Here is a 26,183-nt window from a genome sequence, read left to right on the forward strand (position 1 = left end):
CTTTATCTTTATCAGCTTGTTTAACCCTACATGGGAGTCACTTGGTACTTTAGCCTGGAGACAGACAGACCTCTGCTTGAATCTCAGTTCCACTTTCTGCAAGTTGTTTAATTTCTAAGACTCACCTTTCCTTATCTGTAAAATAGGGATAATAATACCTGCTTTATAGGATTGTTCAGAAGAATTAAGAAAGTAATGCCTAGGAGGAATTCAGAGTTAATAGATGCAGTTAACATTCTTGCATCTATTATATCAACCTCTATGATGATTCCATTCCAAGCTTCAAGCCCAGAAACGTCCATCTAAACTCCTGCTTCAGAAAATCTAAACAAAATTTATTTGACAGTGTTGGTGCAGGTCAGAAAAAATCTTACCTTACTCAAAAACAATGAGAAAAGTTATAAGGCAAGAATGGTTTGCTGAGATTTCTGATCTCTTCCCCTTCTATCTGTCAATGAAAGTTCAGAAAGCAAGTTTTAAAAATTTAGACCTACTTAATTTGGAAATTTGTACTATAAGCATTAAAGGAATATTAGCAACAGATGTTTCGTATTCTTTCTCTTTTGACCTCATTTATAGATCTACCACTGTTCACTCTGTTTATTTTTTGAAAAACTTGTTTTTCTTTTAAAGTTGTCATTACCTTTTCCTTAGGATTTAGGTTTTGTCATAAATCCACGTTTCTCTACTCTAAAAGAAGCAAAATCACGCATAGGGATGGTTTCAGCTTTAATATTTTCAATATTTTAGAAAATAGAGAATGAGAAATGACTTTTTTAAACTACGACTTCCCTTCATGTTTTCCTCAGCATGCACAGGCTCTCTCCTAAAAGTAGGACATAACCTACTTTTATGTCAGTTATTAAGATCAAAAGAAACGAAAAAATACTTTTAACCTGACCTTAAAAATGGTTCCTTTTTTGGTAGAATGGGAATTAATGGAAATGGAGTTCCCAATAAAAATGGGAAAAGAAGAAAGATCATTTATAAAAGAAATATATTCTCATTAAACATGTATGCCTTCAGATTCAGGGTCAATAATATTAAGGAAAAGAAAGTGTTTATTTAAAATATATATATATATATGTATATATATACACTTAAACTTGGAGAATGTGTATGTGTGTGTGTGTGTGTGTGTGTGTAAATTCTCTAGGTTGAAGTTTTTAAACTACATTGTCAATGGAAATTATGATTGAAAATTCATTGCTGAGATATTTAACATTATCAAAAATTTTAGCAAAATGAACAAGAGTTGGGGACAACCACATGGGAATTGAAGAAGAGAAGGTTATGCTCTATACTGAGAGAGCCCATTTCTTCTGACTCTTTTTCGGCTGGGCAAGAATAATCCTATCCTTCCCTCTGAATTCTTTGTTGTGGAATTTTCATTCTCCCTCTTTGTGGCTTGTTCTTTCTCTTTGGTGTGGGTGCCTGCTGTAATGAGGACATTTTTTTTTTTATATAGCAGGTTCTTATTAGTCATCAATTTACACACATCAGTGTATACATGTCAATCCCAATCGCCCAATTCATCACACCACCCTCCCACCCCCCACCGCTTTCCCCCTTTGGTATCCATACGTTTGTTCTCTACATCTGTGTCTCAATTTCTGCCCTGCAAACTGCTTCATCCATATCATTTTTCTAGGTTCCACATATATGCGTTAATATACGATATTTGTTTTTCTCTTTCTGACTTACTTCACTCTGTATGACAGTCGCTAGGTCCATCTGCGTTTCAACAAATGACCCAATTTCGTTCCTTTTTATGGCTGAGTAATATTCCATTGTATATATGTACCACATCTTCTTTATCCATTCGTCTGTCGATGGGCATTTAGGTTGCTTCCATGACCTGGTTATTGTAAATAGTGCTGCAATGAACATTGGGGTGCATGTGTCATTTTGAATTATGGTTTTCTCTGGGTATATGCCCAGTAGTGGGATTGCTGGATCATATGGTAGTTCTATTTTTAGTTTTTTAAGGAACCTCCATACTGTTCGCCACAGTGGCTGTATCAGTTTACATTCCCACCAACAGTGCAAGAGGATTCCCTTTTCTCCACACCCTCTCCAGCATTTGTTGTTTGTAGATTTTCTGATGATGCCCATTCTAACTGGTGTGAGGTGATACCTCATTGTAGTTTTGACTTGCATTTCTCTAATAACTAACGATGTTAAGCAGCTTCTCATGTGCTTCTTGGCCATCTGTATGTCTTCTTTGGAGAAATGTCTATTTAGGTCTTCTGCCCATTTTTGGATTGGGTTGTTTGTTTTTTTAATATTGAACTGCATGAGCTGTTTATATATTTTTGAGATTAATCCTTTGTCCATTTATTCGTTTGCAAATATTTTCTCCCATCCTGAGGGTTGTCTTTTCATCTTGTTGATGGTTTCCTTTGCTGTGCAAAAGCTTTGAAGTTTCATTAGGTCCCATTTGTTTATTTTTGTTTTTATTTCCATTACTCTAGGAGGTGGATCAAAAAAGATCTTGCTGTGATTTATGTCAAAGAGTGTTCTTCCTATGTTTTCCTCTAAGAGTTTTATAGTGTCTGGTCTTACATTTAGGTCTGTAATCCATTTTGAGTTTATTTTTGTGTATGGTGTTAGGGAGTGTTCTAATTTCATTCTTTTACATGTAGCTGTCCAGTTTTCCCAGCACCACTTATTGAAGAGACTGTCTTTTCTCCATTGTATATCCTTGCTTCCTTTGGCATAGATTAGTTGACCATAGGTGCGTGGGTTTATCTCTGGGCTTTCTATCTTGTTAATGAGGACATATTTTTAATTTCTCAGAAATCCATAAACATGCAATTAAAATGAAATAGAAAATGTTTAGCTCAAAAGACACAAGCTCTTTAAACCAAACTTTTCAATTCCCTTCTACTATTTGTAGATTAATTTAGTTGTCTCCTGTCTGCATTGAGTGGTACTATATAAAGCAGAGTAAACAGTAAAAAGCTTGTTTCAGTTATAAAAAGAGCAATGTTTCAAATCCTAATTAGGATATAAGAGTATCACTTATACAAATTTGCAAAGTGACCACAAACAGACTTGCCAATGTGTGTGCACCACTGTTATTCATCCTTAAAGGTGCTGCTTTGGCTAAAACAATGACAGTTGCTTTGTTGTATTTTTTCCCCTTTTGGTTTGGATTGAATGAGATGGCAGCTTTATATGTTGTTACTGTGCTTTGTCACCGAACATGTAGAGCATTTCAGTCTAAAAGTTCTTTTTCCTTTAAGTTTCAGATAACATAAAATGAATTAAAGCCCTTTTTGGTCAATATGGCAGGTTCACAGGGTAGCAAAATATGTTTCTTTCAATGAGAGGTAACCTGGACAAATGCTGGGTACATTTAAAATTCTGTAAGAGGATGGGCATCGCAATGGGGGAAATCTCAGTGGTGGGTTTGTAAAGGCAGACCAGAGGAAAAGGAGAAAGATATTGCTGTTTGAGATGGTGCCTTGGATTGTGAGCCTGAGATAGGAAGTAGAAGGTCAGGAATGAGGAGCTTGGCAGTAAAGCACTACAAACCCAACATGTGTCAATGGCAGAGGCTCTTTCCCTGGAAATATCAGGAATAAAACAATCTAGCAGAGGGGACTTCCCTGGTGGTCCAGTGGGTAAGACTATGCGCTCCCAATGCAGGGGGCCCGGGTTGATCCCTGGTCGGGAAACATGCCCACAGCCGCAACTAAAAGATCCTGCATGCCGCCACGAAGATCCCGTGTGCTGCAACTAAGACCCAGCGCAGCCTAAATAAATAAATAAATATTAAAAAAAAAAAAAAGAACAGTCTAGCTGAAACCATGGGAGGGGACATTAGTCATAACATTTTTATCATAACCTTCCAAATGTCTCACAAAGCACAAATACCTACCTAAAGGGGAGCTTTTATTGTTTGCCATGGACCAGGCACTATGTTGACAAAAGCTTTCTAGGGACTGATCAAGGAATTCCAAAGGGACCAAGAAAAAGTTCAAGGGAGGTAGCTTTCAGTCCGACCCAGAGAAAAGCATCCTAACAAGTGAAGTGCTTCTCTTCAAGCTGCCTTACCCTGGAGAGTCACCCTCACCTGCCCCAGCACCCAGCAGCTCCCCTGAATGATTTCTGACTTCGTACAGGCTCAGCCCTGCCACTTCCCATAACCCAAACAACCTACAGCCCAGCTGGATACTAGTTGCTCCTTCCCACAAGGGAGTGGACTTAGGCCTGGCTTGGCATCCCTTGCACTGGCCTGAGTAACTGGTGTTAAACAGAACCAGGCCTAGTGAAAGCACTGCGGTCCAGCCTTGCACCTTCCCTGCCCCTGGTTACTCATCCTGCTGGCCCTTCTGCCTGGCTCCCTGACACACGTGTTTTCTACTAGCTCTCCCCCGGGACGGAAGAGAGAAGCTGGCAGCCCTGCCCAGCTTACCTGCTTCCTTCTAACCTCTTTGCCCAAGGTTTGCCCTGTGTCGGGTTTTTCTCCCCTGGGGAAGCGTCTCCATCAGCGGCGAGAAGGCTGGTGTTTCCACATCATTCCTGACCAGCTTGTCATTTGGATCCCTGACAACTACTCATGGGCTGAGGTTGTCTGGGCCGTCGCTCTTCTCACTGCTCATCTGAACCCTGATTTGACTCAGGTTTTGCACAATGTCCCCTCAGACTTTTCACCTCCATTACTCCAGTGTTTCTCCTGTTCACCTGTACCCCGCCCACCTTGGACACCACTGGGTTCAACAAGTGAACGTCCCGCTCCCTCCTTCGAGTCACAAGTGGGAGGGGGGGGGTCTTAATTCTGTCCATCTTCCCCACATGTAGCAGGTGTTATCGGTGCCCCTCACCCCAAACCCCTTGGCATTTGCTTCCAGAGTCAAAGGCTACTTACAGCTGACCTTGAAAATCTCCACTTCAAGGTTTTCTCTTGCCTTGGGAACACACTGTGCCTGAGCACGGGGAAGTCAGAAATGCTGACAGTTAATTCCCTTGAAAGTGCCCTGAACCAATGGAGAATTGGTGGATGAATACCCATCCCCTTGCTCCTCAGTTGGGTTAATTCTGAGTTTCAATTCATAGTTTTCAGAGTTCGCTATCGGGATTGAGCTCTCTGCCCACAGTGGTAATTTGCTTGATAATGACCCTTCATTGTCTTCCTTCCCTTCCCTTCCCGGTCTCACATCCACCATGTCCAGTGTTTCCTGGGACCCTCTCTCACATAAACTACTTGCACTTGAGTCTTTATCTGGGGGTCTGCCAATGTGCAAGGCCTGACACAATATCTAGCACACAGTAGGTGTTCAATAAATACATACATAAGTTAATTAATGCTGGGCAGGCCATCTCTCGATTTTGTAGATGGGATTTTTGCATTGGGAGAGAGGCTACACCATAGGACCACAAAGGATTCTTCCAGGAACAGAAACCTTCCTGTGTAGAAATAGCTTTCCAACTAGGAAACCTGCAAGAGGAGCTGTGAGATGAAAACATGTGAAAAGAAAGAGATTTTTCTCCCCTTTGTGCCAGTGCACTCTCAGATGTGAAGGGGAGGGAACTAGGATCACAGGTTAGGTATGAAATCGTTCAATTTCTGGAGCCAGCACGGTGCCTTTTATGGACACTGCATTCCAGGGTGCTGTGCAGGGAGTGATTTTCCATCACGGTCTATATAATTCACAGCTTCCAGTCACTACAAGAGGAGCCAAAAATAACATAAGATATTCAAACCCTAGAGTATTGTATTATAAATACATAAGTTCAAAATCATATATGAAATAAAGTTTTAATTACCATATGGCCAGAATTTTCATAACACTCCTTTATGGATGGTTGGCACTGCATTAGTATTTCTGTGTTACAAGTGAGGAAATGAGTCACAAAAACTGTAAAAAGACGCGCTGAAGATTCTATGGCTGCCATATGAGGACAGCTGGAAGAGAATGTTCCCAACCGCTCTCCTCATACACTCAGGCCAACACGGGGTTTTCATCACGGTTTCAGACTTTCAAATCTTCCTGATATATTTTTATAAGAGAACAAAATCTTGTGGTTAATGAGCTATAGAAGAGCCATTTGTGAAGGGGAGTTTGATGAAATTATATATTTTGGAGGTAAAATGAGAATGTGAAAATCAGATTTTTTTTTTCCATAATAACTAAGAGTTTAACATGGTTGAACAAAATCAGATTTTTTTTTTTTTTTTTTTTTTTCAGAACAGCTAGGAGTTTAATGCAATTGAGCGTATGCAAAATGAGGTCCCCACCTCCAAGGAGCTGCCCTGCTGGGAAGTCTCTGAATTCCACATCCTTTCTATCAGAAGAGGAGCTTGGGGATGGAGTAGACAGGACAGGACAGGCCAGGAGCGGTCTGCACCTGGAGTCTACACATGCTCATGGAGCAAAGAAAGATGCATGGAGGGAGGAGACCCAACTGCAGGCAGCACATCACCTGCTGAGAGGCCTAAGACTGACAGTGAACCAGGCAGCGCTTAGCACTTAGGAAATCCAGAAAAACAGCCCTCCGTATTTCCTGGTTCCACATCTACAGATTCAACCAACCGGGGAGTCGCCAAACGTGGATGGGGGGCAGGGGGAATTCCAGAAAGTTCCGAAAAGCAAAACTCGAATTTGCCACTTGGTGCCAACTGTTTACATAGTATTTACATTGTAATTACAACTATTTACACAGCACTTACATTGTATTAGGTATTAGAAGTAATCTAGTGATGATTTAAAGCATGGGAAGGATATGTGTAGGTTATATGCAAATACTATGCCATTTTATACAAGGGACTTGAGCATCCGTGGATTTTGTTATCTGTGGGGCTCCCTGGAACCAATCCCCCAAGGGGACTAAGTACAATACATGGGTGTTGGGCAGACACTGAGGCATGGCAGCCTTGCATTTGGGAACATAATGATCCAAACGGACAAGCAGTAACGTCTGGAAGCCACAGGACTGGCTACAGGGACAGTCATTTGTCAGGCTACAAAAGCAGGCTTACAAGGCAAGAGACACTGGAACTGAGTGCTAAGTGGGGACAGAGTGTTCAGCCACTAGAGTGAGAACCAAGGTTTAAGAAAACCCAGCCACAGGGAAGACTTGAGCAGGACTCACTTGAGGAAGGCAGGCAGCCTCTACAAACATGGAAATGAATTCTTCCCCAAAGCCTCCAAAAGGAACGAAGTTATGCTGACATCTTAATTTTAGGACTTCTGACATCCAGAACTGTGAGATAATAAACTTATGTCATTTTAAGCCACTAAGTTGCAGTAATTTGTTACAGCAGTAATAGGAAACCAATACAAATACCTTATGAAGACACAGTAGCCACAGAGAAACTATCAGAATAGTCATGATAGTTAGGTTTTAGGGAAATAAAATTGTTGGAGGAGACAGACAAAAAGTTGAGGGCTTCCCTGGTGGCGCAGTGGTTGAGAATCTGCCTGTCAATGCAGGGGACACGGGTTCGAGCCCTGGTCCCGGAAGATCCCACATGCCGCGGAGCAACTAGGCCCGTGAGCCACAATTACTGAGCCTGCGCGTCTGGAGCTTGTGCTCCGCAACAAGAGAGGCCGCGATAGTGAGAGGCCCGCGCACCGCGATGAAGAGTGGCCCCCACTTGCCGCAACTAGAGAAAGCCCTCGCACAGAAACGAAGACCTAACACAGCCATGAATGAATGAATAAATAAATAAATGAATAAATAAAAATTAAAAAAAAAAAAGTAAAAAAAAAAACAACAGTTGAATTAAAATATAAAAAGAGCACATAAGAAGATTCAATCACACACAAACTTTCTAGAACTAAAAACACTTTAAACTAAAATATTAAGAGAAAATTGTCACTGTTAAGATCCCGCTTGGTGGTATGGAAGACAAACAGAACAAAAAGCTTAAAAGACAATGAATATACAAAGAAATGGAAACTACAAGAGGGAAAAAAAACTCGAGAGATAAAACTAGGGGAAATAACATAAATAAGAGGATTCCAGAAAGATAGAGATATAGGTTTGCTTTAAAATAGAATCAAATCTTCTGCGGTAACATGTTCATGGGGAGCGCAAGCTCCCGGAAGCAGCAGGGAGGGAAATGGGAAGGGGGAGAATAATTATAAAGGGGGGCATACTGAGCTGCCTAGAGCTTCATAAGCAGCACAGCTGAAAGCTTGGCCCTGTGTGATGTGTTCAGACAGGTGGGATAAACACTGCATCTCAGAAAGTCTTCCGGAAAGAGTAAAATTGACTCTCCAGCTCCCACTGGTGTCCTGTCTGCCACCAGCCAAAGGTCGGTGACTCCAATGACACAGATGTTAGATGGTTAGTTACTGTCCCACAGGTCCCTGAGGCTCTGCTTTTTTTTTTTTTTTTTTGGTCTCTTTTCTCCCTTTGTTGCTATCTGATCCTTGAATGCATATTTCATGGCTGATGCCCAGGGTGTCTGTTATCAAACCATCATTTGATTATATAACTGTCCTTACTTGTGCTTTGGCATTTTAAAAGAATGGGGCCTTAGAGAAATGAGTCACAAATAGTCAAAAGCGCCAATGTCTTAATAAATAAACCACTAGATTGAAAGTTGAAGCTGAGCACTAGGAGACCGGCAATAAAATATCCATCATTAAACAAAAATTTTTTTAATTAATTAATTAATTTGTTTGTTTGTTTGGCTGTGTTGGGTCTTCATTGCTGTGCGCAAGCTTTCTCTAGTTGCGGTGAGCGGGGGCTACTCTTCATTGCAGTGTGCAGGCTTCTCATTGTCATGGCTTCTCTTGTTGCAGAACACGGGCTCTAGGCATGTGAGCTTCAGTAGTTGTGGCACGTGGGCTCAGTAGTTGTGGCTCGCGGGCTCTAGAGCGCAGGCTCAGTAGTTGTGGCGCACAGGCTTAGTTGCTCTGCGGCATGTGGGATCTTCCCGGACCAGGGCTTGAACCCGTGTCCCCTGCATTGGCAGGCGGATTCTTAACCACTGTGCCACCAGGGAAGCCCCATCATTAAAAATTACATTGTTACTGCTTTAACAGAAACTCATCAAAATATCTACAAGAGGAGTAGGAAGCAAACTGGAAAGTAACAGATTGATGTATCAAATAACAGTGTGGAAAAATCAATTTTTACTGCTGTTTTATTTTCTAGAACATTTTCAGAGAAAGAGAAACAAGTTCGATTAAACTGTCAAATAAAAAAAAATCCCCAAGAAACTGTGTCTGTACTTTTTGCCAGTGCTCAGTGCTTGATTACATAAAGTTCAATAATAATGTTAGGATCTCCTGGCTCTTGAGCCAGAGGACTCAGAGTCTATATATATGTATATACATTGGCTAGAGGAGAACAGATCTGCTGCCATGAACCCCTTACTTCTTCTAATGCCCTCTCAGAAGACAGGTTTAGTGCTGGAAAACTCAGAATGAAAGTACCTGAATGAAAGCCCAGAACAAGTCAAACTTTGGCAGCCAAGATGCAGGGCAGTTTTTCCAGCCAGTATGAGAGGATGGGTGGGAGAGGGGAGAAATGAAGAGATGCTGTGAAGTTTAATAAGAGGAAAGAGCTATTAAACGTATTTACTTTATTTTTTTAAATTGCTCTTTGGCCCTTTGGTCTCACAGCCAAAGCAGGGAAGGAATGAGGAAAGAGAAAAATCAGCACTGAAGAATATGGAATTTAGTCCAGTAGATTTTAACCAACATAGAAATTCACTGGAAAGGTTTTATGGGGGGAAGCCATAAAGGGCCAGGTGAGAAGGGACAAATTTTGTTTGTTTTCCAGAAAACTGTCAACTCCAATTCTCATCAAGGATTCAGGGCCAGCATATAATTTCTGAACCTTAGAATGTGCTGGGCACTGAGGGCTCCTGAGCAGCGAGCGTGAAGGGGCTGTGATGAGCTGGTCAGTTCTGCGGAAGGAGCAGTAAGTGGCAGCAACTGGACCAACCCAGGAAGTAGGAGGTGATTCCAGGTCATTTCAACCAGACCTCTAGGTGGAAAATCAAGAGAAATAAGATGATGTGTTGAGGATAGGGAATGTGTGTAAAATAGTGTGTGTACGTGTAAGTGAGAGTTTGTGCGAATGTAGAAAACAGGATGGGGCATGGTTCACTGGAGATCATGGAAGTGTAAGTTATTCAGGAGTATCAGGTTAAGATTTTAAAAAATGAGAGTGGAGGGACTTCCCTGGTGGCACAGTGGTTAAGAGTCCGCCTGCCAATGCAGGGGACACAGGTTCGAGCCCTGGTCCGGGAAGATCCCACATGCCGCGGAGCAACTAAGCCTGTTTACCACAACTACTGAGCCCGCGTGCCACAACTACTGAAGTCTGTGCGCCTAGAACCCGTGCTCCGCAACAAGAGAAGCCACTGCAATGAGAAGCCTGCACACCGCAAAGAAGAGTGGCCCCTGCTCGCCACAACTAGAGAAAGCCCACACGCAGCAACGAAGACTCAATGCAGCCAAAAATAAATAAATAAATAAATTTTAAAAATTAAAAAAAAAAAAAGAGAGAGTGAAGAAGGGGACAGCCAACGGGAAATAAGCTCCGAAACAAGGTAGAAAGCAGAGTCTATCCCCCTGGCTAAGATACGGGGATAATTCCCTTCAGGATGCCTCAACATTGGGGACCACATTTTCTTTCTTTTTTTTTTTTTAGTATTAGGTCATTTAGCTTATTTTTATATTTTTATTTTTATACATCTTTTTTTTTAATAATCTTTTTTTTTTTTTTAGAATGTTTTGCTTATCTCTTTTAAATTTTATTTATTTATTTATTTATGGCTGTGTTGGGTCTTCGTTTCTGTGCGAGGGCTTTCTCCAGTTGTGGCAAGTGGGGGCCACTCTTCATCGCAGTGCGCGGGCCTCTCACTATCGCGGCCTCTCTTGTTGCGGAGCACAGGCTCCAGACGCACAGGCTCAGTAATTGTGGCTCACAGGCCCAGCTGCTCCGCGGCATGTGGGATCTTCCAGGACCAGGGCTCGAACCCGTGTCCCCTGCATTGGCAGGCGGATTCTTAACCACTGCGCCACCAGGGAAGCCCCTTTATACATCTTTATTGGAGTATACTTGCTTTACAATGGTGTGTTAGTTTCTGCTGTATAACAAAGTGAATCAGCTATACATATACCTATATCCCCATACCTCCTCCCTCTTGCATCTCCCTCCCACCCTCCCTATCCCACCCCTCTAGGTGGTCACAAAGCACTGAGCTGATGTCCCTGTGCTATGCGGCTGCTTCCCACTAGCTATCTATTTTACATTTGGTAGTGCATATATGTCCATGCCACTCTCTCACTTCGGGGGACCACATTTTCCAAGCTCCTATTGGAGACACATGCTCTGATAAGAATATTTGAAAATGAGTTCATCCCAGAAAATTCTACAGTTGCTGTATTAGCAGGGATTTTAACCTCTGCGCTATTGACACTTGGGGCAGAATAATTCTTTGTTGTGAGAAGAGCTGTCCTGTGCAGTGTAGGATGTTTAGCCCTTACCCACTAGATGCCAGTAGCACCACCTTCCTAGGTATGGGGGTCAAAATTGCTCTGGTGGAGAATAACTGCCGTTCTGCAGCAGACAGTAGCCCCGCTTCAGTCCTAATCCTCCTTAAACTCTGCGGCATTTAACATGATTGTCTGACCACACCCTCCTTTGGTAAACTCTCCTTTCTCTTGGCTTCAATGAGGGTTTATTCCCTTGATTCTCCTCCTCTTCACTGCCAACTCTTTCTCAATCATCCGGAAGGTAGGTAGAGTCCTAGAATCTCCCCCATTTTTTCTTGATGATTTAAGCTGATATCCCCCCTGTTCCTTCAAAGTACCAAACTCCCAAGACCATGGGCAAAATTCAAAGGATATGGCTCCTGATAGAGCATGAACTTTGGCTGGGTAACCGGAGCAGTGAAATCAGCTAAGTACTCATGCTGCAGATCAACTTCTTTGTCCCTGAACTCGCCTCTGAACTTCATACCCACACTTCTGAATTCTTACTCAGTATTTCCCCCTGGATGTAGCTCTGGTGACTTGAGATGAAAATGTCCAGGGATGATTTCTCTCTCTGCTCTAGAATGTGTTCCCTATGTTTGCTGATGGGATCTTCAGCTTTAGTGTCCCTGAAACATCTTTGTCTTCTCCCCCTAAAGGCATTCGGTCCTGGATTTGATCTCTGCGGTAAGTCCATTTGTTTGTACTCCTGCAGTGTCTCTGTATCCGTGCCTTCCTCTCCACACCATGCTGGGTGGATCCTCTTCGTCCCTCAACTAGATGCCTTTCTCTCCACCGTTTTCTCTCTCTCCATTTTTTACCATCTATCTACATGTTTTCTCAGAGCTTACATTTTTATTTATTTATTTATTTTTTTATTTTTATTTTTTTTTTTAGCTGTGTTGGGTCTTCATTTCTGTGCAAGGGCCTTCTCTAGTTGCGGCGAGTGGGGGCCACTCTTCATCGCGGTGCGCAGGCCTCTCACCGTCGCGGCCTCTCTCGTTGCGGAGCACAGGCTCCAGACGCGCAGGCTCAGCAGTTGTGGCTCACGGGCCTAGCCGCTCTGCGGCATGTGGGATCTTCCCAGACCAGGGCTCGAACCCGTGTCCCCTGCATTGGCAGGCAGATTCTCAACCACTGCGCCACCAGGGAAGCCCCAGAGCTTACATTTTTAAAAGAGGAAAACATGCATGAAGTTGATGCTGAAACTAGCATTAATTCTAACAAGAATTAATATTCTTGGATATATGAACTGATTGAAGATATTCACACCCATCTCAGTAAGATAGCATTTTCAATACATTTTTCAAATGTTTTAATGAAAAATTTCAAGCATACAGAAAAGTTGAAGGAATTTTGCAGTATACGTCATATACCCACTGCCTAGACTCTAGAATTATTTTTACCAAGCTTGCCATATCACATATCTATTTGTCCTCCATTCTATCCATCTATCAATCCAGATAAGTTCCAAAGTAACTTGCAGGCACCAGTATATTTTACCCCCAATACTTCAGCATGTTAGAATTCAATATTTGTTGACAGTTATTTTTTTTGTAAGATCAACATGCAATGAAATGCTCAAACCTTAAGTGGACCATTCTGTGGGTTTCAACAATACATACACCTGTGTAACAAAACCCCCTCAAGACAGAGTCTTGCCATCACCCAGAAAGTTCCCTGATGCCATTTCCTAGTCAATCCCTGCCCCAACTCCACCCCGGAGGCAACCACTGTTCTGATGTTCTTCCACCATAGGTTAGTTTTGCCTGTTTTAGAACTTCATATGAATGGAAATCATACAATATGTGCTCTTTTGTGTCTGGATTCTTTTAGATAAAAATAATATTTTCAAGATTCATTCCTGTTGTTTCATGTATAAATAGTTTGTTCCTTTCTATCGCTAAGTAGGATTCCACTGTGTGAATATACCACAGTTCATTTATCCATTCTCCTATTGATGGACATCTACGTGTTTCCAGTTTTTGGCAACATTTTCAATAAAACTGTACTTTTCTTTATCATTTATTAAAGTTTGTAATATATTTTTGTTGTTTTAATCAACTGTGGACTAAGAATAATTATAATATCAACTCAATACAAAAGAAATTTTTATCATCTTCAATTTCATAGTCACAGAAAGTTATATTAAATATACACACTTTTCTCTGGCAAAGTACTATGAAAGGGTGAGCAATAAAAGACTTTAAAGCATAAAAATGTAGGGAATTCCCTGGTGGCCCAGTGGTTAGGACTCCATGCTTCCACTGCCAGGGGCCTGGGTTCGATCCCTGGTCGGGGAACTAAGATCCTGAGAGCCGGGTGGTGTGGCCAAAGGAAAAAAGTTATATTAGGATAAACTTCTAGGGAGGAAATGGAAAACAAGTAGGAGTTTGAAGGAAAATGAGAAACAATGTGAACTATCCAACCGTTACAGATGATCTGTGTTTCTTAAATGGATGATGTAAATAATAAATTGCCATGGCATTTAGATTCCACTGGATACATTTGAAAGAGCAATATTTATAATATTCCAGAAATGTCAAATTTATGATGAAAACTATTAGATGTCAAAGTAAAATTATGCAAAGGGGTTTATAATTTTCCCAAAGTATTTTCCAGAGCTCATTCAAAATACCAACAAGAAAAACAGAAGTCTTCCTTGATGCTTGCTGCTTATTATCCTAAATTGGAGCCTGGGTTCTAACTGATCACTCTCTAGCTGTAACTGTCATCTTTGAATCCCAACAGGCCTTGAGAATACTGCCAATTAGGCAATTTTCATGGATCCGTTTTGGCCTTATTTTATATCTCAGAAAACTGAAACTGAGGTAAGCCTTTGGGCCAAATGCAACCCAGATGTTCAACCAATGTGGTTTCATTCATATGCCCCTCTTTTTTGGTCTGTGGTCAAGCTCTGACCCCAAAGCAGAAGTGAATTCACAGCTTTTCACTGGGAAGATTTGGGGTCTTCCACCATCTTCTTTATCTTTTTCCATTCATGTGGCTGGAATACTCCAAAGGAAATCATAGGTGTCTTTGCATTGGTTATTTCATTTTTCCTCTGAAAAGGCCTCTTTTGGCTGAGTATGAATAGCCACAGATCCTGTTACAGAAAACAGTGATTACAGAATTTAATGGGTTCCTCGTGTATTATATTTAGTTGTGTCTATAGATATAATATGAAAAGAGCTCATTAATTTGTGAAAAATATAGTAAAAGTGGTGGGAATGGCATAAATAAAACCACTGACTGATAACATTTTAATATGAATAACCTGGAGCCTTTACAGAAACCTAAGGGTCATGGGTAGACTCAACCATTCTTTTTTTCCCAGAAGATGTTCACTTTTTTTTTTGGCTGTGCCATGTGGGATGCAGGATCTTAGTTCCTTGACCAGTGATCAAACCTGTGCCCCCAGCAGTGGTTAAGAATCCGCCTGCCAATGCAGGGGACACGGGTTCGATCCCTGGTCCGGGAAGATCCCACATGCCGCAGAGCAACTAAGCCCGCGAGCCACAACTACTGAGCCTGCACTCTAGAGCCTGTGAGCCACAACTACTGAGCCCACGTACCTAGAGCCTGTGCTCGGCGACAAGAGAAGCCACCGCAATGAGAAGCCCGTGCACCGCAACAAAGAGTAGCCCCCGCTTGACACAACCAGAGAACAGCCCGTGTGCAGCAACAAAGATCCAACGCAGCCAAAAATATAATTAATTAATTAATTAATTAAAACAAAAAACCAAAAAAAACCCCGTGCCCCCTGCATTGCGAGCGTAGAGTCTTAACCAATGGACCACGAAGGAAATGTTCACTTTTAATTTTTTTTTTTTTGTTTATTATTTATTTATTATTATTTTTTTATTTTTGGCTGTGTTGGGTCTCCGTTTCTGTGTGAGGGCTTTCTCTAGTTGTGGCAAGCGGGGGCCACTCTTCATTGCGGTGCGCGGGCCTCTCACCATCGTGGCCTCTCTTGTTGCAGAGCACAGGCTCCAGACGCGCAGGCTCAGTAGTTGTGGCTCACGGGCCCAGCCGCTCCGCGGCACGTGGGATCCTCCCAGACCAGGGCTCGAACCCGTGTCCCCTGCATTGGCAGGCAGATTCTCAACCACTGCGCCACCAGGGAAGCCCGGAAATGTTCACTTTTAATGTGTCAGGACTTCAGAGTGCTAAGGACGGAATGTGCCCCCTCCCCCAATTCATATGTTGAAATTTAAATCTCCATTGTGATAGTATTATGAGGTAGGACCTTTGGGAGGTGTTTAGGTCATGAGGGTGGAGCCCTCATGAATGAGATTAGTGCCCTTATAAAAGAGACCCCAGAGAGCAACCTCAGCCTTTCTGCCATGTGAGGACACAGTGAGAAGATAGCCATCTATAAGCCACTAAGTGGGTTCTTACGAGACTCTGGATCTACTGATGTTTTGATCATGGACTCCCCAGCCTCCACAACTGTGAAAAATAATTTGTTGTGGAGTCTTTCAAGATGGCAAAGTAGAAGGACCTTGAGCTTACCTCCTCTCATAAGCACACCAAAATCACAACTAACCGCTGAACAGCCATCCGTTAAAAAAGACTGGAACCTACCAAAAAAGATCTTCTACATCTAAAGGCATAAAGAAGAAACCACAACAAGATGGTAGGAGGGACACACTCAAGATATAATCATATCCCTTACCACCACCCAACACTTGGTGTTATGGGGCACAGACCATCCATGGCTGGAGGGAGCTCCTGAAGGGACTGAAGCAGCAACCATGGCTGGAACTCTGTTTAACTTTCCCCTCTCATTGTGTCTGCAGTCATAATCATTTCTACAGACCCCAACTGAGATGTCATAAACAAAAACAATCAGGACTTTAGAAAAGTATCAATGCCTGCAGCAGCCGTGTGGCTGACAGGGTCTTCGTGCTCCGGCTGGGTGTCAGGCCTGAGCCTCTGAGGTGGAAGAGGCTGGTTCAGGACACTGGACCATCACAGACCTCCAGGCCCCACGTAATATTAATCGGCGAGAGCTCTCCCAGAGATCTCCAACTCAACACTAAGAACCAGCTCCACTCAATGACCAGCAAGCTCCAGTGCTGGACACCCCATGCCAAACAACTAGCAAGACAGGAACACAACCCCACCCATTAGCAGACAGCCTGCCTAAAATCATACTAAGTTCACAGACACTCCAAAACACACCACCAGATGCAGTCCTGCCCATCAGAAAGACAAGATCCAGCCTCATCCACCAGAACATAGGCACCAGTGCCCTCCACCAGGAAGCCTACACAACCCGCTGAACCAACCTCACCCACTGGGGGCAGACACCAAAAACAATGGGAACTACGAACCTGCAGCCTGCGAAAAGGAGACCCAAAAAACAGTAAGTTAAGCAAAATGAGAAGACAGAGAAATATGCAGCAGATGAAGGAGCAAAGTAAAAACCCACCAGACCAAACAAATGAAGAGGAAATAGGCAGTCTACCTGAGAAGGAATTCAGAGTAATGATAGTAAAGATGATCCAAAATCTTGGAAATAGAATGGAGAAAATACAAGAAACGTTTAACAAGGACCTAGAAGAACTAAAGAGCAAACAAACAATGATGAACAACACAATAAATGAAATTTAAAATTCTCTAGAAAGAATCAATAGCAGAAAAACTGAGACAGAACAGTTAAGTGACCTGGAAGATAAAATAGTGGAAATAACTACTGCAGAGCAGAATAAAGAAAAAAGAATGAAAAGAATTGAGGAGAGTCTCAGAGACTTCTGGGACAACATTAAACACACCAACATTCAAATTACAGGGGTCCCAGAAGAAGAAGGGAAAAAGAAAGGGACTGAGAAAATATTTGAAGAGATTATAGTTGAAAACTTCCCTAATATGGGAAAGGAAATAGTCAGTCAAGTCCAGGAAGCACAGAGATTCCCAAACAGGATGAATCCAAGGAGAAACACACCAAGACATATATTCATCAAACTATCAAAAGTTAAATACAAAGAAAAAATATTAAAAGCAGCAAGGGAAAAGCAACAAATAACATACATGGGAATCCCCATAAGGTTAACAGCTGATCTTTCAGCAGAAACTCTGCAAGCCAGAAGGGAGTGGCAGGACATATTTAAAGTGCTGAAAGGGAAAAACCTACAACCAAGATTACTCCACCCAGCTAGGATCTCATTCAGATTCGACAGAGAAATTAAAACCTTTACAGACAAGCAAAAGCTAAGAGAATGCAGCACCTCCAAACCAGCTTTGCAGCAAATGCTAAAGGAACTTCTCTAGGCAGGAAACACAAAAGAAGGAAAAGACCTACAATAACAAACCCAAAACAATTAAGAAAATGGTAATAGGAACATATATATTGATAATTACCTTAAATGTAAATGAATTAAATGCTCCAACCAAAAGACATAGACTGGCTGAATGGATACAAAAACAAGACCTTTATATATGCTGTCTACAAGAGACCCACTTCAGACCTAGGGACACATACAGACTGAAAGTGAGGGGATGGAAAAAGATATTCCATGCAAATGGAAATCAAAAGAAAGCTGGAGTAGCAATTCTCATATCAGACAAATAGACTTTAAAATAAAGACTATACAAGAGACAAAGAAGGACACTACATAATGATCAAGGGATCAATCCAAGAAGAAGATATAACAATTGTAAATATTTATGCACCCAACATAGGAGCACCTCAATACATAAGGCAAATGCTAACAGCCATAAAAGGGGAAACTGATAGTAACAGAGTAATAGTAGGGGACTTTAACACCCCATTTTCACCAATAGACAGATCATCCAAACAGAAAATAAATAAGGAAACACAAGCTTTAAATGACACATAATACCAAATGGACTTAATTGACATTTATAGGACATTCCATCCAAAAACAACAGAATACACTTTCTTCTCAAGTGCTTATGGAACATTCTCCAGGATAGATCATATCTTGGGTCACAAATCAAGCCTTGGTAAATTTAAGAAAACTGAAATTGTATCAAGTATCTTTTCCGACCACAGCACTGTGAGACTAGATATAAATTACAGGGAAAAAACTGTAAAAAAATACAAACACATGGAGGCTAAACTATACACTACTAAATAACCAAGAGATCACTGAAGAAATCAAAGAGGAGATCAAAAAATACCTAGAAACAAATGACAATGACCCAAAACCTATGGGATGCAACAAAAGCAGTTGTAAGAGGGAAGTTTATAGGAATACAATCCTACCTCAAGAAACAAGAAACAACTCAAATAAACAACCTAACCTTAACCTAAAGCAATTAGAGAAAGAAGAACAAAAAAAACCCCAAAGTTAGCAGGAGGAAAGAAATCATAAAGATCAGAGCAGAAATAAATGAAATACAAACAAAGAAAACAATAGCAAAGATCAATAAATCTAAAAGCTGGTTCTTTGAGAAGATAAACAAAATTGATAAACCATTAGGCAGACTCATCAAGAAAAAAAGGGAAAAGACTCATATCAACAGAATTAGAAATGAAAAAGGAGAAGTAACAACTGACACTTCAGAAATACAAAGGATCATGAGAAATTACAACAAGCAACTGTATGCCAATAAAATGGACAACCTGGAAAAAGTGGACAAATTCTTAGAAAAGTACAATCTTCAGAGACTGAACCAGGAAGAAATAGAAAATATGAACAGACCAATCACAAGCACTGAAATTGAAACTGTGATTAAAAATCTTCCAACAAACAAAAGCCCAGGACCAAATGGCTTCACAGGCAAATACTATCAAACATTTAGAGAAGAGCTAACACCTATCCTTCTCAAACTCTTCCAAAATATAGCAGAGGGAGGAACACTTCCAAACTCATTCTACGAGGCCACCATCACCCTGATACCAAAAGCAGACAATGATGTCACAAAAAAAGAAAACTACAGGCCAATATCACTGATGAACCTAGATGTAAAAATCCTCAACAAAATATTGGCAAACAGAATCCAACAGCACATTAAAAGGATCATACACCATGATCAAGTGGGGTTTATCCCAGGAATGCAAGGATTCTTCAATATATGCAAATCAATCAATGTGATAAACCATATTAACAAATTGAAGGATAAAAACCATATGATCATCTCAATAGATGCAGAAAAATCTTCAACAAAACTCAACACCCATTTATGATAAAAACTCTCCAGAAAGTAGGCATAGAGGGAAGCTACCTCAACGTAATAAAGGCCATATATGACAAACACACAGCCAACATCGTTCTCAATGGTGAAAAACTGAAACCATTTCCACTAAGATCAGGAACAAGACAAGGTTGCCCACTCTCACCACTATTACTCAACATAGTTTTGGAAGTTTTAGCCACAGCAATCAGAGAAGAAAAAGAAATAAAAGGAATCCAAATCGGAAAGAAGTAAAACTGTCACTGTTTGCAGATGACATGATACTATTCATACAGAATCCTAAAGATGCTACCAGAAAACTACTAGAGCTAATCAATGAATTTGGTAAAGTAGCAGGATATATAATTAATGCACAGAAATCTCTTGCATTCCTATATACTAATGATGAAAAATCTGAAAGAGAAATTATGGAAACACTCCCATTTACCATTGCAACAAAAAGAATAAAATACCTAGGAATAAACCTACCTAAGGAGACAAAAGACCTGCATGCAGAAAACTATAAGACACTGATGAAAGAAATTAAAGATGACACAAACAGATGGAGAGATATACCATGTTCTTGGATGGGAAGAATCAACATTGTGAAAATGCCTATACTACCCAAAGCAATCTACAGATTCAATGCAATCGCTATCAAACTACCGATGGCATTTTTCACAGAACTAGAACAAAAAATTTCACCATCTGTATGGAAACACAAAAGACCCCGAATAGCTAAAGCAATCTTGAGAAAGAAAAACGGAGCTGGAGGAATCAGGCTCCCTGACTTCAGACGATACTACAAAGCTACAGTAATCAAGACACTATGGTACTGGCACAAAAACAGAAATACAGATCAATGGAGCAAGATAGAAAGCCCAGAGATAAACCCACGCACATATGGTCACCTTATCTTTAATAAAGGAGGCAAGAATATACAGTGGAGAAAAGACAGCCTCTTCAATAAGTGGTGCTGGGAAAACTGGACAGCTACATGTAAAAGAATGAAACTAGAACACTCCCTAACACCATACACAAAAATAAACTCAAAATGGATTAAAGACTTAAATGTAAGGCCAGACACTATAAAACTCTTAGAGGAAAACATAGGCAGAACACTCTATGACATAAATCACAGCAAGATCCTTTTTGACCCACCTCCTAGAGAAATGGAAATAAAAACAAAAATAAACAACTGGGACCTAATGAAATTTAAAAGATTTTGCACAGCAAAGGAAACCATAAACAAGATGAAAAGACCACCCACAGAATGGGAGAAAATATTTGCAAACGAAGCAACTGACAAAGGATTAATCTCCAAAATATACAAGCAGCTCATGCAGCTCAATATCAAAAAGACAAATAATCCAATCCAAAAATGGGCAGAAGACCTAAATAGACATTTCTCCAAAGAAGATATACAGATTGCCAACAAACACATGAAAGGATGCTCAACATCACTAATCATTAGAGAAATGCAAATCAAAACTACAATGAGGTATCACCTCACACTGGTCAGAATGGCCATTACCAAAAAACTACAAACAATAAATGCTGGAGAGGGTGTGGAGAAAAGGGAACCCTCTTGCACTGCTGGTGGGAATGTAAATTGATACAGCCACTATGGGGAACACTATGGAGGTTCCTTAAAAAACTAAAAATAGAACTACCATATGACCCAACAATGCCACTACTGGGCACATACCCTGAGAAAATCATAATTCAAAAAGAGTCATGTACCACAATGTTCACTGCAGCCCTATTTACAATAGCCAGGACATGGAGGCAACCTATGTGTCCAACAACAGATGAATGAATAAAGAAGATGTGGCACATATATACAATGGAATATTACTCAGCCATAAAAAGAAACTAAATTGAGTTATTTGTAGTGAGGTGGATAGACCTAGAGACTGTCATACAGAGTGAAGTAAGCCAGAAAGAGAAAAATACCGTATGCTAACACATATATATGGAATCAAAAAAAAAAAAAAAAAAAAAGTTTCTGAAGAACCTAGGGGCAGGACAGGAATAAAGACACAGACATAGAGAATGGACTTGAGGACACGGGGAGGGGGAAGGGTAAGCTGGGACAAAGTGAGAGTGGCATTGACATATCTACACTCCCAAATGTAAAATAGATAGCTAGTGGGAAGCAGCTGCACAGCACAGGGAGATCAGCTCCGTGCTTTGTGACCACCTAGAGGGGTGGGATAGGGAGGGTGGGAGAGAGATGAAAGAGGGAGGGGATATGAGGATGTATGTATATGTATAGCTGATTCACTTTGTTCTACAGCAGAAACTAACACAACATTGTAAAGCAATTATACTTCAATAAAGATGTTAAAAAGAATAAAAATAAGAACAAACTGAAACAAGTAAAAAAAAAAAACTCCCCCACCACCCCCTCCCTCCCCCGGGTGACCCACATACTGGAGAATAATTATATGGCAGAGGCTCTCCCACAGGAGTGAGAGTTCTGAGGTCCATATCAGGCTTCCCAGCCCTGGGGTCTGGCATCGGGAAGAGGGGCCCCCGAGCATTTGGATTTAAAGTCCAGCGGGGCTTAATTGCAGGAGGTCCGCAGGACTGGGGGAAACAGAGACTTAGCTCTTAAAAGGATTACACAAAATCTCATGTGCACTGGAACCAAGGGCAAAAGCAGTAACTTCATAGAAGGCTGGGCCAGACCTACCTGCTGGTCTTGGAGGGTCTCCTGGGGAGGCAGGGGGTGGCTGTGGCTCATGCTGGGGTCATAAGGGCTGGTGGCAGATATACTGAGGAGCATTCATCTTCATGAACTATCCTTGAGGCAGACATCTTGCTTGGGTCATTAGCACCAAGACCCAGCCCCACCCAACAGCCTGTAGGCTTCAGGCCAAACCACTAACAGCCCCACCCATTAGCAGACAGGCTGCCTAAAGACTTCCTGATCCCACAGCCACCTCTAGACAGGACCCTAGGCACAGCCCTGCCCACCAGAGGGCCAGGACCCAGCTCCACCCACCAGTGGGCTGGCATCAGCCCTTCCCGCCAAGAAGCCTACATGAGCTTCTAGACCAGCCTTACCCACCAGGGGGTAGAAACCAGAAGGAAGAAAACTACGATCCAGCAGCCTGTTGTCTGCAAACAGGCCAGACACTACTCTGGGACCAGCTGGCCCCTGGCCCTTGGGTGATGAGAGAGGAGGGTACTGCTGGGACTCATAGGACGTCTGCTAGAGAGGGCTACATCTCCAAAGTTGAGAAACGTAATTAACCCACCACGCACATAAAAATACTATAGAAATTTAGACAAAATGAGGTGGCAGAGGAATATGTCTCAGATGAAGGAACAAGATAAAACCCCAGAAGAACTAAGTGATGTGGAGATAGGCAATCTACCAGAGAAAGAGTTTGGAGTAACAATTGTAAAGGTGATCCAAGAACTTGGGAGAAAAATGAATGCACAGATTGATAAGTTACAAGGATTTGTTAACAAAGAGTTAGAAAATATAAAGAACAACCAAACAGAGTTGAAAAATACAATCACTGAAGTGAAAAACACACTGGAAGGAATCAACAGTAGAGTAAATGAAGCAGAATGGATCAGTAAGCTGGAAGACAGAGTAGGGGAAATCACCACTGAGGAGCAGAAAAAAGAAAAAAAGAATGAAAAGAAATGAGGAGGACTTCCCTGGTGGCACAGTGGTTAAGAATCTGCCTGCCAATGCAGGGGACACAGGTTCGAGCCCTGGTCCCGGAAGATCCCACATGTCATGGAGCAACTAAGCCTGTGCGCCACAACTACTGAGCCCATGTGCCACAACTACTGAAGCTCACGAACCTAGAGCCCATGCTCTGCAACAAGAGAAGCCACCTCAATGAGAAGCCCGTACGCCACAATGAAGAGTAGCTCCTGCTCTCCGCAACTAGAGAAAGCCTGCATGCAGCAATGAAGACCAAATGCAGCCATAACTAAATAAATAAACAAACAAATAAATTAAAATTTATATTCAAAAGAAAAAAAGAAATGAGGACAGTTAAGAGGCCTCTGGAACAACATTAAGCGCACTAACATTCACACTATAGGCGTCCCAGAAGGAGAAGAGAGAAAGGGCCTGAGAAAATATTTGAAGAGATAATAGCGGAAAACGTCTTAACCTGGGAAAGGAAATAATCACCCAAGTCCAGGAAGCCCGGAGAATTCCATACAGGATAAACCCACAGAGGAATACACCGTGACACATTGCAATCAAAATGACAAAAATTAAAGATAAAGAGAAAATATTAAAAGCAACAAGGGAAAAGCAACAAATAACATACAAGGGAACTCCCATAAGGTTATCAGCTGATTTTTCAGCAGAAACGCTGCAGACCAGAAGGAAGTGGCATGATACATTTAAAATAATAATTGGACAGATTAACTGTCAGGCAAGAGCTGCTGTGATGGTTTATGACGATGCCAATAAAAAGTGGGTGCCAGCTGGTGGTTCAGCTGGGTTCAGCAGAGTTCGTATATATCATCATACAGGCAACAACATGTTCAGAGTGGTGAGCAGGAAGATTCAGGACCATCAGGTCGTGATAAACCGTGCCGTTCCTAAAGGGCTGAAGTACAATCAAGCTACACAGACCTTCCACCAATGGTGGGATGCTAGACAGGTATATGGTCTCAACTTTGGCAGCAAAGAAGATGCCAGTGTTCGCAAGTGCCGTGACGCACGCCTTAGAAGTGTTGAATTCACAGGAAACGGGGCCAACATTGCCTAGACAAAATTCACAGCTACCTGCCCAAGTTCAGAATGGCCCATCACAAGGAGAATTGGAAATTCAAAGAAGGCAACTACAAGAACAGCAACGACAAAAGGAGCTGGAGTGGGAAAGGCTGGAGAGAGAAAGGATGGAAAGGGAGAGACTGGCGAGGGAGAGGCTAGAAAGGGAAAGGCTGGAGACGGAGCGACTGAAGCAGGAGCAGCTGGAGAGACAGAGAGAAGAGCGGGAGGGGCTGGAGAGACTGGACCGGGAAAGGCCAGAAAGAGAGCCGCACGAGCAGCTAGAAAGGGAGCAGCTGGAATGCGAGCGAGAGCAAAGAATATCAGCTGCTGCTGCCCCTGCCTCTGAGGAGACGTCTCCGAACTCTGTGCTGGGTGGGAGACTCCCCCGCATCTGAGCCAGGCTCGCAGGCCGCCTCTCAGCCGGCAGAGACTCCAGCCCAGCAGGGCATTGTCTTGGGACCACCTGCACCTCCACCCCCTTCTCCACTCCACCAGGTCCTGCCCAGGCATCAGCCTCACTCCCTCCTCCCCCAGGACCCCCTCCACTCCCTCCACTTCCACCCTCGTCCTTGGGCCTCCACCTCCTCCACCACCGCTTCCTAATCAAGTACCCCCTCCTCCCCCACCCCCTCCTGCTCCTCCCCTCCCTGCATCTGGATTCTTTTCGGGATCCACATCTGAAGACAACTGCCCTTTAACTGGACTTGCCGCTGCAACTGCTGGAGCAAAACTTCGGAAAGTGTCACGAATGGAAGATGCCTCTTTCCCAAGCGGAGGGAATAACACTGGTGTGAATTCGGCCTTACCTAAAACAGATACAGGTCATGGAAAGGGACCCCTTCCTTTAGGGGGTGGTAGTTTAATGGAAGAAATGAGTGCCCTGCTGGCCAGGAGGAGAAGAACTGCTGAAAAGGGATCAACAATAGAAACAGAACAAAAAGAGGACAAAAATGAAGATTCAGAGCCTGTAACTTCTAAGGCCTCTTCAACAAGTACCTGAACAATCTGAGCAACCTGAACAAGTACCTGAACACCTGAACCGACAAGAACACCTTGGGAAAGAACAAATACAATGAATGGTAGCAAGTCACCTGTTATTTCCAGACCAAAATCTGCACCTTCTTCGCAGCCCAGGGGAACGGAGTCCAGGTGGAAGCAGGATATTCTAGATGAAATGAGAAAAGAATTAACTAAGCTAAAAGATGAGCTGGATGATGCAATCAGGCAGGAACTGAGCAAGTCAAATACTGCATAGAGAAACAAACTAAGGAGAGATAGGACTTTAATCCGGAGAAGGAAAAAAAAAAAACCTACAAAGAACAACTGTTAGCAACAACAAACCCCCTACATTTTGTGAGCTGTAAGAAGAAAATGGAGACAAACAGTCGGAAGGAGGGAAAAACCAACATACTTTGAAAGACTTCAGACATTACTACTCTGGCGATAAGCTATTTCCCTCCCAGTTTGCTGCTTTTTTCTGACCTTTACAACAGGATGGAAGGGAGTCATACAGGAGTTCCGGTATCAGTCATGCAGAAAATACTAAACCTGTCAGGCAAGATCGCCATGCCTTGAAATATTTTCATGTCAAGAGAAAAATCGCACATTTTCCACAATCCACACTAAGATAAAGAGGAGAAAGGCTTGAGAAGTTTTTTTCAGAGAAGGCTGATGAAGAATTTAGCAAGTTATGCTATTGTATTGTAAATGTTTCTCTCAGGTTTGTCTTCCTATCATATTTGATATTCCATGAATAATTGAGGTCAGCCCTACGCAGGTTAAGATCATAAGATGTGGAACAACCAGAATTGTATGTGCTTTCACAGGGT

At 42.1% G+C, this 26,183-nt stretch overlaps 1 protein-coding gene across 1 annotated transcript in view; it reads left to right on the forward strand.

The window, feature by feature from the left end:
* The window catches only part of LOC118884072 (protein enabled homolog), a 42,842-nt gene extending 17,885 nt beyond the window's left edge, over positions 1-24,957 (forward strand). Inside the window, 3 exon segments of the mRNA XM_036831387.1 lie at positions 23,999-24,279; positions 24,281-24,705; positions 24,737-24,957. Of these exon segments, the coding sequence (XP_036687282.1) occupies positions 23,999-24,279; positions 24,281-24,705; positions 24,737-24,957 (927 nt within the window).
* Positions 24,958-26,183: the final 1,226 nt, after the last annotated feature.

Source organism: Balaenoptera musculus, chromosome 18 (assembly GCF_009873245.2).
Source record: "Balaenoptera musculus isolate JJ_BM4_2016_0621 chromosome 18, mBalMus1.pri.v3, whole genome shotgun sequence".
Lineage (NCBI taxonomy): Eukaryota > Metazoa > Chordata > Mammalia > Artiodactyla > Balaenopteridae > Balaenoptera > Balaenoptera musculus.